Source organism: Lycium ferocissimum, chromosome 3 (genome assembly GCF_029784015.1).
Source record: "Lycium ferocissimum isolate CSIRO_LF1 chromosome 3, AGI_CSIRO_Lferr_CH_V1, whole genome shotgun sequence".
Classification (NCBI taxonomy): Eukaryota; Viridiplantae; Streptophyta; class Magnoliopsida; order Solanales; family Solanaceae; genus Lycium; species Lycium ferocissimum.
Window position 1 is genome coordinate 8,766,511 of NC_081344.1, and position 13,330 is coordinate 8,779,840.

At 31.2% G+C, this 13,330-nt stretch overlaps 1 protein-coding gene across 1 annotated transcript; it reads left to right on the top strand.

Annotated features, from left to right (window-relative positions):
• The first annotated feature begins 2,736 nt into the window (after positions 1–2,736).
• On the top strand, positions 2,737–4,307 carry LOC132049582 (probable glutathione S-transferase). The gene is made up of 2 exons (XM_059440447.1): positions 2,737–3,185; positions 3,764–4,307. The coding sequence occupies exons 1-2, from the start codon at positions 2,877–2,879 to the stop codon at positions 4,112–4,114; spliced, it is 660 nt and encodes a 219-aa protein (XP_059296430.1). The 5' UTR covers positions 2,737–2,876; the 3' UTR covers positions 4,115–4,307.
• The last annotated feature ends 9,023 nt before the right edge of the window (positions 4,308–13,330 follow it).

The window sequence follows — 13,330 nt, forward strand, 5'->3', positions numbered from 1 at the left end:
ATGTCTCAATTTATGTGCCTATTTTTCTTATTGAAAGTTAATTTGATTAATCTTTAAAACTAAATTGGATTATATCAACCCAATATTCTAAAATTAAAATTTAGATATTCAAAAGCTTTACCAAAAATACTACTCCATAAGTTGCAAATTCTCCATGTTAATATGATGAAAAAATTGCTCAAAGTCCACATAATTTAAATCTTAAAAAACGAAAAATATCACATAAATTGAGGCGGAAGGTGTATTTTTATGTAGGTGTTTTTGACTTTTTTTTTTTAAAAAAAATTGGTTTCATGCCTAAACTTACGTAATTATTTGTTAAATCATCATTCTCCTTGTGTGTGTCTTTTTTTTTAAAAAAATTGCCTTTGAAAATGTGGATTACTTAGGGAGGAATGAGAGAACGAATTAATTTTATATTGTAAGTGTTAGAAATACGACGAAACTTCTCTATATCACAAATTTCGTAATTGAGGCAGAAGGTTCGTATTTAGATTTCATTTAGCTGTAATTAACTTTTTGTTTAAATTTTACTTGATTTTCATATCTCATAAATTAAAAATTGAAAAGTTAAATTACTACTAAATCCATGACTAGTTGTATCACACATAAAGAATGAAAAATGGAACATATGCTAAACTTACGTAATTATTTGTTATAACGAAAACGACGAAAATTTTGTCCAACCTTTCAAAGAAAAATCATCGGTGCTCTTTCTCCTTATGTTTTTGTAATATATTTTTTATTTTTACACGCTATTTAATGGATTTTTACAAAGTGTGTACTATAATGGATGTCGAAAATGGTGGAAAATATAACTCGATTCCGTAGAAAATCGGTAGATAGTGAAATGTTGATAACGAATGAGAGAACGAAAATATTAATTTTGATTGGAAACAACTTATTCCGGGATAACTAATCCCGATTAGTTATTCCACCCTCAAGTAAAATAGAAATAGAAGATTTCAATCAAATATGAGATAAGGAGGCACTAAAATTTTATTTCCAAACTATTTTTACTTATTCTTCACACCAAACGACCCCTAAGGACTTCTAGTGAATGAAAATATTAAGGTAGGAAAGAAACACGTTTGTTGAGCAAATAAATAAAGCATCTGTTAAAGGGGAGAAACAAAAAATGAAGAAGAAAGAGAATTTGGAAAGCAACTAGACCAAAAAAAATTGGAAAAGGAAAGAAATATAGAGAGAAATAGGGCATCTGGGACATTGGCCCATTTTTGTGATAGTGGGACCCAAAAGTCCACTTGGCAAAGTATGAGAGGTATCTCGTACAAGCTTTGTCTGCCACCTAAATAGCTGTGCGCCTGTGCCTCTGACACCATAAATTTTTTCCAACGTCTCCATAAACATCAGCATTGAAGATAACGACCTTATTATGTACTCCCATCATTTCATAAAAAATTTATTAATAAGTGTTATTTTAGGAAATTAAGACATAAATTGACTAATTTTTTTTAATTTTATACTTAGACAAAAAGATAATTTAAAGCAACATCTAAATGATGATTGAAAAGCCACATAGTAACTTGGTATTGTTATATTTTTTTCAATTTTATCCTTAGACAAAAAGAAAGCTAAAGTATGATGATTGAAAAATCATTAATAACTTTATTGTTTTTCTAAGCATTAATTAGGTAATTTGTTTTTATTATATAGGGTTAATTTGGTAAACTTAATATAGTATTATTAATTTCTTAATATGGATATTTTTTATTAAGATGACACTTATTATGGAACGGATGGAGTATAAAGTAACGTTAAAGATGATTGCGTTGACCAACAATTATAAAATACTCCTATAAAATAAAAAATACTGGCTGTACATACTATAGTCTTTTATTGGATATAATAATTAACCAAAATCAACCGGAGTCGTTGTTGTTGCAGTGCACCCACGTAAATTACAACTGTGTAAGTTTAATTAGTACAAGAAATATGTGGAAGATCAAGCAAGTATAGTGGATGCTGCGACCTTTGTGTATCTGATTACTTTTTTTCAACAATCCAGCCTCGATCCACGGCAATCTTGTTTACTTAATCGGCAAAACCAAACTAAAGAAATAATAACCTTTGCGACTCAATTTATGTGATGTGTATTAGACACGCAATTTTAAAAAAAAAATAAAGAAAGGTTTTTAAATTTTGCGCTTTAACTACTATGAATATTTGTGTTTCTAGTAAATCATCTTATTAAGGCATAAAAATGAAGAAAATAAAATATCCAAAAAAGAATATAGCAACAGAGAAATATAGAAAAAATTTATTATATAAATGAAAAAATTGGACATTTTAAAACTCATAAGCTCTTAAGTCTCACTACAAGAAAATAGGTGATAGAGTAGTCCTGATACTATTTATAGTACTACAAAATTTAATTAGACTACGAATTAGAAAATCTATTTCAATATAAATTTAACCAATAAATTCTAACTTGACATGAATTTAAAGTTAAATTATTTTAAAATATATAATAAAAAAAATCTATTTGGACGGACCAAAAAATGAAAATATCACATGGACTGAGTGTTAAAGTGTGCAATAACTTTTACCCAACAAAAAAAGTGTACAACATGAATGAACAAGTCGTGTGTTTCTAGAAATTTCAGAAGTAGCCAGCGATAGTTTAATAATGAACAGAAGCTTCCACGACTTTGGATTAAGTCGTTACCGCAAATGCAAACATTTCATCAGTTATCATCAAAGTGTCAAACAAGAAATTTATTCGGTTGGCACCTAACAAATTTCGTCCAATTTTTCTACCTATAAAAGAACACCTAGAAATCCAACATACCAACATAACAAAATCTTAAACATAATAGTACAAGTTCTGAGAGTTAGAAGTTAATTGTAAGAATATGTCAGAAGTGAAATTGCTTGGTGTTAGTGGGAGCCCTTTTAGTCGTAGAATTGAATGGGCTTTGAAGATTAAGGGAGTAGAATATGAGTTTATAGAAGAAGATTTGCAGAACAAGAGCCCTTTGCTTCTTGAATCTAATCCTATTCATAAGAAAATCCCAGTGTTGTTTCATAATGGCAAACCCATTGTTGAGTCACTTGTTATTATTGAGTATATTGATGAGGCCTTTGAAGGGCCTTGTATATTGCCTAAAGACCCTTATGAGAGAGCAATTGCACGTTTCTGGGCTAAGTTCCTCGATGAAAAGGTAAGCTCAATTCTTCTTCGCTCTATTATGTAAATAGCAATAGCCTATTTTATATTATAGACATATTGAAGAATTAACTCAAAAATAGCCTGCGGATATATATATATATATATATATATAATTGTATATAATTGTATATAATTAATGTATAATCTATGTATACCAACTAAGAAAAATAATTGATGAATTTGGTTATCTATTTGTGTAAATATCTCATGTTGTATTTGGCACTAAGAAATTAAACTCATTAGGATGATCATTCAATTTTTACTTCGTTCATAGAATTAATTAAACGACTTTTGTAAAGAAAAAGTCACTAAGTTTATTTGAGCGTTACAAGAGTTGCTAAACTATAATTTTTGTAACCAAAAACTTACAATACTTTGCTCGATACTTAGACAAAGTTGATTGGCTTTTTGGTTACAGAATTTATTAATGACTTTTTTTTTAATACTCAAACGCAATTATAAGTATTATTACTAATCTTTAACACTCAAATTTTCTTGACTAAAAATGATTTCATCAAGCACACACTAGCTCAAACTTTTCAAAGCTTAAAATTTTCTATGTTTTCTCAGTGCTTGCCAGCAGCATGGAAAGCTTTGTGGAGCAAAGGAGAAGAGAAAGATAAAGAGGAAGCTTATGAAGTCTTTAAAGTTCTCAATAATGAACTTAAGGACAAGAAGTTTTTTGGTGGAGACAAAATCGGATTTGTTGACATAGCAGCCAATTTTATCGGATTTTGGATAGGAATTGTTGAAGAAGCCACTGGCATTGTTCTGGTGACAAGTGAAAAATTTCCACATTTATGCGCGTGGAGAGATGATTATTGCAGCCATGTTAAGGAAAATATGCCTAACAGAGAAATGTTGCTCGGTTATTTCAAGGCTCGAGCTGAAGCTGCGTCTACTGCAACTGCTCCCAAATGAACATTTAAATCCAATTTCCTATATTTCATTTTAAGATCTTTTTTGAGGCAATAAAAATGTTATTTAGAGAAATATATCTAGCTAGGTTTCATGGAATAAGGCTTGTCAAAGAAAAATAAAGTGCTCTTAAGTTAGGTGATGTATTTTTTTAAAGAGACTTTTTATATGGTTGTAATATACGTATTGCTGTTGGTGATCTTATCTATAAGCAATTTGCATAAGTTGGATAAGGATCCGGAAGAATTATAAGGAGGTTCTTGGGTTATTTCAACTGCAAAATAAAGAGATGTACGAGGGAAAATTAGAGATGCTAGATTGCTAACTAGTAAGAAAGGTGTACCTTACCATCCTAGTTAACAATCTTATAATTATGTTACCCAAGATTTTAAGTATGTAACGAATGCATCTGCCATGGCTTTTTACCAATTGAAGATATTATTGGAGCGTTTTCGATGATTTTCTTTAAACAACTGTATCTCCCAACTCCCAGTAAGGTTGCCTTTGATTACCTGACTAGTGACTAGCTAAAAACTGATGTGCCATGACGCGAGTTACTAGATTCAGCTGAACTAAAGAGATCAAAGATCGATAGCCAGTCCTCTTGGGCGGCCGTGAGTGTTATGTAAAAAGGATCAAGGAGGATTCTATCCTAATGGAGGAGGAGGAGGAGGAGGAGCTCGCTTTGGGGGCGGAATCAAATGATTACGAGATAAACAATGAGGAACGAATAGAATCAGATACCCTGGTAATCCATGTCGTAAACGATGAGTGTTCGCCCTTGATCTACGCGGAAACGGTATATCAACCTCTGACACCATAACTAGATTTTGAATGATACTCAGGGATGTTGATGATGAGGGCCCTTTCGAGTTTTGATTTCTCAATTTATAATTTGTACATATTAAATAAATTTTTAAAATAAATATAAAATTTGGATCAAAGTTATTAAAGTCGAACATGCCAATTCGACCTCTGCCTCTAAGTCGATTTGATGGTTATCGTCTTCTCTTTCAAAATTAGAAAATTGAAATGTTGCCCCAAAATATATAGCATTAATTAGGTATGTGACTCAATGGTTCCTACAAATCATATACTCCTTTTCATCTTTGCTGGACTAATTAAGCAGATTGCTGTATTATCTGGAAACAGCTAAGAGAGATATCTCACTAGTGATCATGTGGTGGAAGATTAAACTAAGAAACAAACATATGCGTGACTTCAAAATTGGATTCGAAATCTATCTTAATTATCTGACCTACCCCAGTGGTATCCATAATATTCACCTATGTCTATATGAGGTCAAAACTCCAAAGGCATCTACCTAATTGAACAATGAGCAATATTCATAATATACAAGAATCATATATATAGGTGGGATCAAGAATCGATATATAGCAACCGGCATAGGAATAGCATACTAACTGGTCCGAATTGGGCAAAATGATGATATGATATATCACTAAGAATTGAAGTAATACTAATGGATCTTCGTCTTTAGTCCAAGTATTGATTAGTTAGCTCGTCTAGGATGGAGGTTCAAAATGACTAGACATGAATATTTGCTTCTTTTTTCCTTTCTATTTCGTTGATTTTTGAACAAGGCAATATCTACTGATTGGTGCGAACTGCGAAGCCGCAGAACGAAATGAAAAAAATATAAGTAAGACATATATAGACTGAAACGAAAAGAGAGACAAAGCAAATCAGATCATATGAATGTGTCCATGACAGACAGGCATGTTTAGAACAGAAAATAAACTACAGCAAAAAAAAAAAAAAAAAAAAAAAAAAAAGGGGACATCGTTATTTATTTAATTTAAGAATCCATGATAATACGTCCTGTGTGGGGCTATTTATGGACAACCTATGTTTATTTCTACACAAAAAGTCGGTTTTTTGTGGACATTCAAATAGAGATCCTATAATCCATGAACTCTCAACTTGTGTGGAGAAAAATAGGGAAAGTATTCTCAATGATACATCAAATATCTTTGACGTGGCCCTACGTAGATAAGTTGTCACGAATTCACAATAATCAAGCAAGACAGTTTAATCATCAATTCAATTGTAATAAGTGGAAGCATGTTGACCCACTTTACTTCTTTGATATATATATAAAATAAAATAAAAATAAAAAAGGAAAAAGAGATGGAGAACAGTAAAAAGTGAGGTGGGGGTATGACCCAAGCAAAGCTTAGGAACACTAATAGGCCCCTAAAGATGATTAGAAAGAAGGGGATCTTCATAAAATTTAATCACCTATCAGAATAATAGTTGATAAATGTATATGTTTGTATATTAATGTATATAGACATATAATATGCTTAATATATAATTATAACTAATGTATATTTTGTTTATATATGGTTATCAGTTGTAATTATTTTTAAAACGACCAAATGTACAATTTTTCAAAACAAAAATCTTCTACTGGTAATAAATTTCTTCCTTCTTTGTAGAAATTAGAAAACATAAAGGAACAAGAAAGAAAAATCTTTAGTGTCAGAGTGCACCTGAAAACTGGATTCCACTCAGTATTCCCCACCATCAGGGCTTGGGATCATAAATCTTGAACATGCATCTATGCTTTTGGTCAAAATTTTGGCCTATAGGTTTTATTTTCCCTTCATTTCTTTTCTTCGCTTTCCACCAAATGCCCCCAAATATAATAATCATGTTAGTGACCTTTATCACTCTAATCCTTGCGTTTAACATGGACATAATCCCTTTTTGTCTGTCTGCTTGTCATTCCATTAGTGTCTGCTCTTCTTCTATGTCCATTACTATTACAATGTTAATCAGAGGATCTACTACATTAAGCCTCAGATCAATCTATTCTTGATTTACTATTTTTTTTGTTGCTGATTTCCCATCCAAAGGTCCGGTATCAGCATTGGGGTCCGATTAAATTCGGATTCGCGCCGAAAAATCCCACATTAGGGCTAAAGCGCTCCATAACAAAGGATCCTCTATACCAAGGGACTCGAACTCGAGACCTCTGGTTAAGGACGAAGGAGTATACTTACCACTCCACCACGACCCTTATTGGTCTTGATTTACCATTCGATATTTCTCAATTCATCGACACGATTAATCAGATTTGCACAGAATAGGGTAATGGCGCAGAGCTAAGAGAGCCGGGGTTAGTTCAACTAAATCTTCTTCGCCTGAAAATTATAATCCGTAAATAAAGTAAAAAATAATATTTTTATTATATTTGAACTATTGAATCTCCTTGACATAAAATATTATTCTATTGTTGTGATAAAGTGGTTCAAAAATTGTCTTAGCTTACAAGGTCGAATACTAGGTGTGACACTAATATTTATTTTGAATCTCTTTGTATGAATTCCTTGTTTCACCATTAGAGTAGATTTTATTAAAAGGGAACACGCTTCTTACCAGGTGTTTATCCGTTCTCAGAACCCTAACTCGAGATCTTAAAATCAATTTAGAGAGACAAAACAATAAACTTTAAATACTATTACGCATAGCATATCTTATCCTATGTAATAAGAGATCATGACCGTAAATACAAAATTATAATATTGAATTGGTATTTAATTTGAACTTGCATATAAGTGGAAACGAGGAAAAAAATCCTTATCTTTAGCATAAGTGTGAGGTTATACTGTTTGTCTTAGCTAAGGTGTGAAATGTGCAGCAGGTTTGTGTCTTATCCAAAACCATGCCAACAACTATAAGAAGCAATGTGGACAGAAAAAGCAAGAAAATAGCAGAAGAGTGTTTCGCCACAATAAAACAATTGAAACAGAGAATTCCCATGCGCTCTCTGTCTTTAATTAAAGCACAGACAAACCAGTACCTCAGCATAGCCTTGTACACATTTTGCTAATAAATGAATAAAATTAAAAATAGAGACTTTTCTCATTCTTGGCTATTTCTGCAAACATAGCCTATTAGTCAAATTTCTAAGCACATGGAGAAACCTGACTAATGGTGACTTAAGATAAGGACTTTGGTTGTCTAAATTTTTAGTTAGGGACCTTTATTCGGATGTGATTCAACTTCATCTAACAAGTCCAACTTTCACAAGTTGACTAAGTCAAAGTGGTAACTTACTGTTAAGAAGCATCAAATGACAGAATTGTTTCAAGTTTATTGTGACTAAACAAAAGATACCTAAGAAGAGAATGGTCATATTTTTCCTTTAAGATGACTCAAGTTATCCAGGATATTCAGTTCAAATTAAAAGGACACCATACAAAATTAGTTCAATTACCAAAAAAAAAAAAAAAAAAATACAAAATGAAAATAGGGTAAAGGGTCAAAAATACCCCTCTACTTTGGGGAAAGGGCTAAAAATATCCTCTGTTACAAATTTGGGTAAAAATATCTCTCCCGTCATTAAAGTTTTCAAATATATCTCTGTCTTAACGGAAATCCTAAATCTCCCAAAATAACCCGATTTCATTTTTAAACCCTGCTCAACTACATAAAAAACCCATATGCGACCAACTTATTCCCGAGTCCTACACCAGGAGCCACTAGACACAGGATCGGGTAACCCATATGGGTTTTTTATTTAGTTGGGTCGGGTTAAAAATGAAATCGGGTTTTCTTGGGGATTTCCGTTAAGACAGGGGTATATTTGAAAACTTTAATGACGAGAGGGTATTTTTTATCCAAATTTGTAATGTATGATATTTTTAGCCATTTTAACAAAGTAAAGAGGTATTTTTGACCCTTTTCACTTAAAATTATGACTTCAGGTTTCAAAATCTATACATTTGGTATAGTGCGGACTGTGGACTAAACCAGAAACTAAAATAGTCGTAATACAAATTATACGTTATTTGCCTAAGTGACTAAAGCAATCCTTAATAATTTAATGCAAATTTCTTTCATCACAGAAGAATAACAAGTATGTACCCGAAAACAAAATTACTTACGAGTAGGTATGGAATAAAATTATTTCATAGAGGATTTTAATTCACGCCAAAAGGTACCCCACCTATAGCATTTCTCACAAGTCACAACCCAACCAAAAATGCCGAAAGTTTTGGGGAAATGATAGTTAAAAGATTACATGACGTGACAGACATTTTAAATTGTATTTATGATACATAGTTATAGTTTTGATAATTTACAAACATAGTTACATTTTGGATTTCGTAACAAATACACAATACATGTGTGTAGCTGTATGAGTTAATACAACTCTTTCGTGTGATTTCAGTTGATACAATATGTTCTGATACAGTTGATACCCGCCGTCTAATACAGCTTTTTCGCTGATACAACTAATACCCACCTGATATAGCAATTGCATCTACGTTTCGTAATTACACTCTAAACTATAAATATTTGTGAAATTTTCTCTATTATATTTAAATGGAAGGATTGGGCTGGGCAGACAGTTGAATGGAAAAAAGGCCCACAAATGAGCAAACAGTGGGCCACGACAGTTGGAATATTGGAGGGAAACCCGTGAAGAATCTATGAACGTTGAATTCAAGTCCCCATTGCAAATTGTAGAGAGAGATTTGATTTGGATAAGAGTGTTCTACTTTTGTATGAACATGACATGTAGGGTTGTAATTTCAGAGGCAAAGGATCAAAACTCTTTCTTTCGGCGCCAAAAGAATATTGAATATGAATCTCCTCATGATAACGAAAACTCGCTATCAAACAGTTCGTCCTATTTTACGTATTAGAAGTTTGTTTGATTCGGGTGACTTGGAAATGAATTGGTCATTCGGGTGACAAAGAGGATGCTTGACGAAGTTCATAAGTTGATCAAAGTAAATTATAAATATTTTTGTTTTATCTTTTAATAAATACCAAAAATGCTTATAAGTCAAAGTTGGTCATTCTTAACTTATCGTTTTACAATAAAATTACCTTAACATTGATATTTCAAATCATTTTAACAAAAAATGCTTAACTTTTATAAATGCAATAGATGTTTATTATCAAATTCAACACTTCAATCTATTCAAACACATAACCACTTATTAAAATCAACTTCAACACCTAAATATAATTTTTAACACTAGATACTTAATGCTACGTATTTTTTAAACGGGCTCTAAAGTAATATATGAGGCTTTAGACTACGGCAAAGGAACATCGAAAGTTATTTTCTATTCTTTGATCTCTGTCCTTTTCACTTTAAATCAGATCATAGGAATGATGGAAAAGTTGTTGGCCAACAGGCCGTCCCACTTTGTTTTGAGGAAAGAACATATAATAAATAGTTGATAATACAGCACGGAATATTTGTTTTGTAATCTAATGGCATCTTAAGGAATTGTCTTAAATGGCATCTATTTTTGACTATCAATGACAAATGTTTTTCTTCATCAATTAGGTTAATTCATGTGCAACATCAAACAGTTCACATAGTTTACTGTTGTTGCACGCTATTTTGGGGCTTCTTCATTTCTGGACAAGTTCAAATCGGCAGAAAATCAAGAATAAAGCTCATTTTCTAAGCGCCTGTTGGCTCCATCTCAATTTTCCCTACATTATACTAACGAGAAGGGCCCGGCCTCCGTTTCATTTTATTTGACGGTATTTGATTGAATACATCATTTAAAAAATATTTTAACTTATCAAATATATTAGTGGTAGTGGAAAATAACAAAAACACTACCCTGTGTGTTCTATTTATTTCAAAAAGAATAAAGAATGTGGTAAATTTTGATGGTGACAGTGCACATATACAATAAGGTGAATATTTGCCCGTGGTAATGAAACTATTGTTTAGTAAATGACTTTCTTTTTATTTTTCTTGCAATTCATGAATCTTTAGACCATGATCTAAAAGTTTCTTTTGATCAAATTGAGACTCTTATGAACAAGACCACAGTCTAATACTCCCTCCGTCTCAATCTATGTGATATAGTTTTACTCCACTCATAGTTTAAAAAAGAAAGGAAAATTTTTAAAACTTTCAATCTGAAATAAGCCATAGATATTTGTATGACCGTAAATCATTTCATTCAAAGTAAAATGGTAAGTTTTGAGTTAAATGCTTATCTAATATAAAAATATATCATTTTTTTAACATATTAAAAAGAAAGCATACCACATAAATTGGAACAGATGAAGTATTTATTTATAAGGTTAAGCAATATGAGAGCAAATTTTAGACAGAAATCTAATGTTATCCTGAAAATAATCACAAATAATATATTTATACAATTTTTTAAACGAATAAATAAATAAAAAGAATATTTGCGCAAATGAGTGAATAAAAGGCGGGATGTTTGTGTCCCCTCAGAAAAAGGCGGGAAATTAGCGCTGGCTGTGCCCCGTTATGAAAATGACGTGGCCGTATACATAGCAAGTAAAGAGGGCCACTAACCCTAACGATTTCAACAGTTAAGATCCTTTGCTCACTTATGGAAGGAACTCCAATATTCCCAACATTCAAGAATTCTAAGGCCCCATTTGTTCATAGATATCAAAAAAAAATCACTTTTTTGAAATTTTGGAGTTAGAGTTGTGTTTGGCCATAGTTTTTGAAATTGTAATTTTTGGTGAAATGTAATTGTAAAAAAGTGAAATTTTTTGAAAAATAAGTTTTTGGAGTTTTTGGTATTCCGGAATACAACTTCAAATTGTATTCGGAATTCTTATGGCCAAACGCTGAAAAATGAAAAAAGTGAAAAAAAAATTCGGAATAAAGTGAATAATTCTTATGGCCAAACGCCTACTAATTTTATATTTTTTTAATTGAAAGTAAATACTCCCTCCATCCCAATTTACGTGTCTTAATTTGACTGTACACGAAATTTAAGGAATAAAAAGAGTGTTTTGAATCTTGTGGTCCTAAATTAAATATGTGTGTAATGTAGTAAAATTTCCTTTGAATCTTGTGGTTTTAAAATAGCGGATGTTTGAATATTTAACTTAATAAATATAGAAAAAGACACTTTTTTTTTTTGACATACCAAAAAGAAAAGTAAGACACATAAATTAAGACGAAGAAAGTACTTTGTTTACACTTTAGGTGTGAGTTTCACCATCCATTTATAACATCTCATAGCTAACCGTTCCAACCTTTAGATAAATACTTATTCGTATTGAGTGTTCCATCAAAAATGATATACAATAACTTATTATAGGTAAATGATTGGATGTATGCAATAACTATATTTAGGGTGTTCAAAAAGTTAATATATGCACATAAACACGGAAAATTTATCCTATATATACATCGATTTTTTGGAGTGCCCTCTTTATTAATTTTTTGTATATATGTATATATTAATTAACCATGGTTACATAATAATCGTATATTGTTATCACATAGCATTCATCCATTTACTTCGTATAAATATCGATTGTGTGTAAGTTTTTACCGATTTTCTTTTAGTTTGTGGTTAAAAAGGAAATTTAATATCTTTTTGGAATACCTTCGACTGTGACTAGATTTAAAATTTTATAAAGTCGTGATGGAGGGAGTAGTAGATATTTTTACTAGCTCTCTAATAAAATGCATAGGGAAAATTTCATAAATATACGATTGGGTCACTTACATTGGAAAAAAATAGCAAAACTTAAAACTTATTCTTATTCCTCTAACCCAAAACTCCCCTCTTCTCTCCCTCTCTCTCCACTGCCTCCTTCTTCTTCTTTTTTTTTTTTTATTTTTTTATTTTTTGTTGGAGTTCGCCACTGCCTTCTTTTTTATTTTATTTTTAAAATATTTTTTATTATTATTATTTTTTTAATTTTTTAATAGAGCATTATAATTAATATACCCATATATACTCATATACAGTATTATACAACATTATAATCCATATACTCATATACAATATTATATAAAAATTATAATCCATATACCCATATACATTCATATACACCTATATACAAATATTATACACCCATATACAATACGGAAAAGGCTCAAATTTACCATCGAACTATCAAAAATGGCTCATTTATGCTATTCGTCAATACTTTAGCTCATTTATGCCATCGAACTATCAGAAATGACTCATCCATGGCATTTTTCATTAAAGCAGGTTTTACAATACCAGATATGACACTTGGCCTCCAATTAGAGGTACATGTTGTTTAATTAAACCAACACATATTTGTGGGTCTGGTTTTAGTTTAATTTAGGATTTAATTTGTGCTGGTTTAATTAAACGACGTGGACCTCTAATTGGTAACCAAGTGTCATATCTGGTATCGTAAAACTGACTTTATTGAAAAATGGCATGGATGAGCTATTTC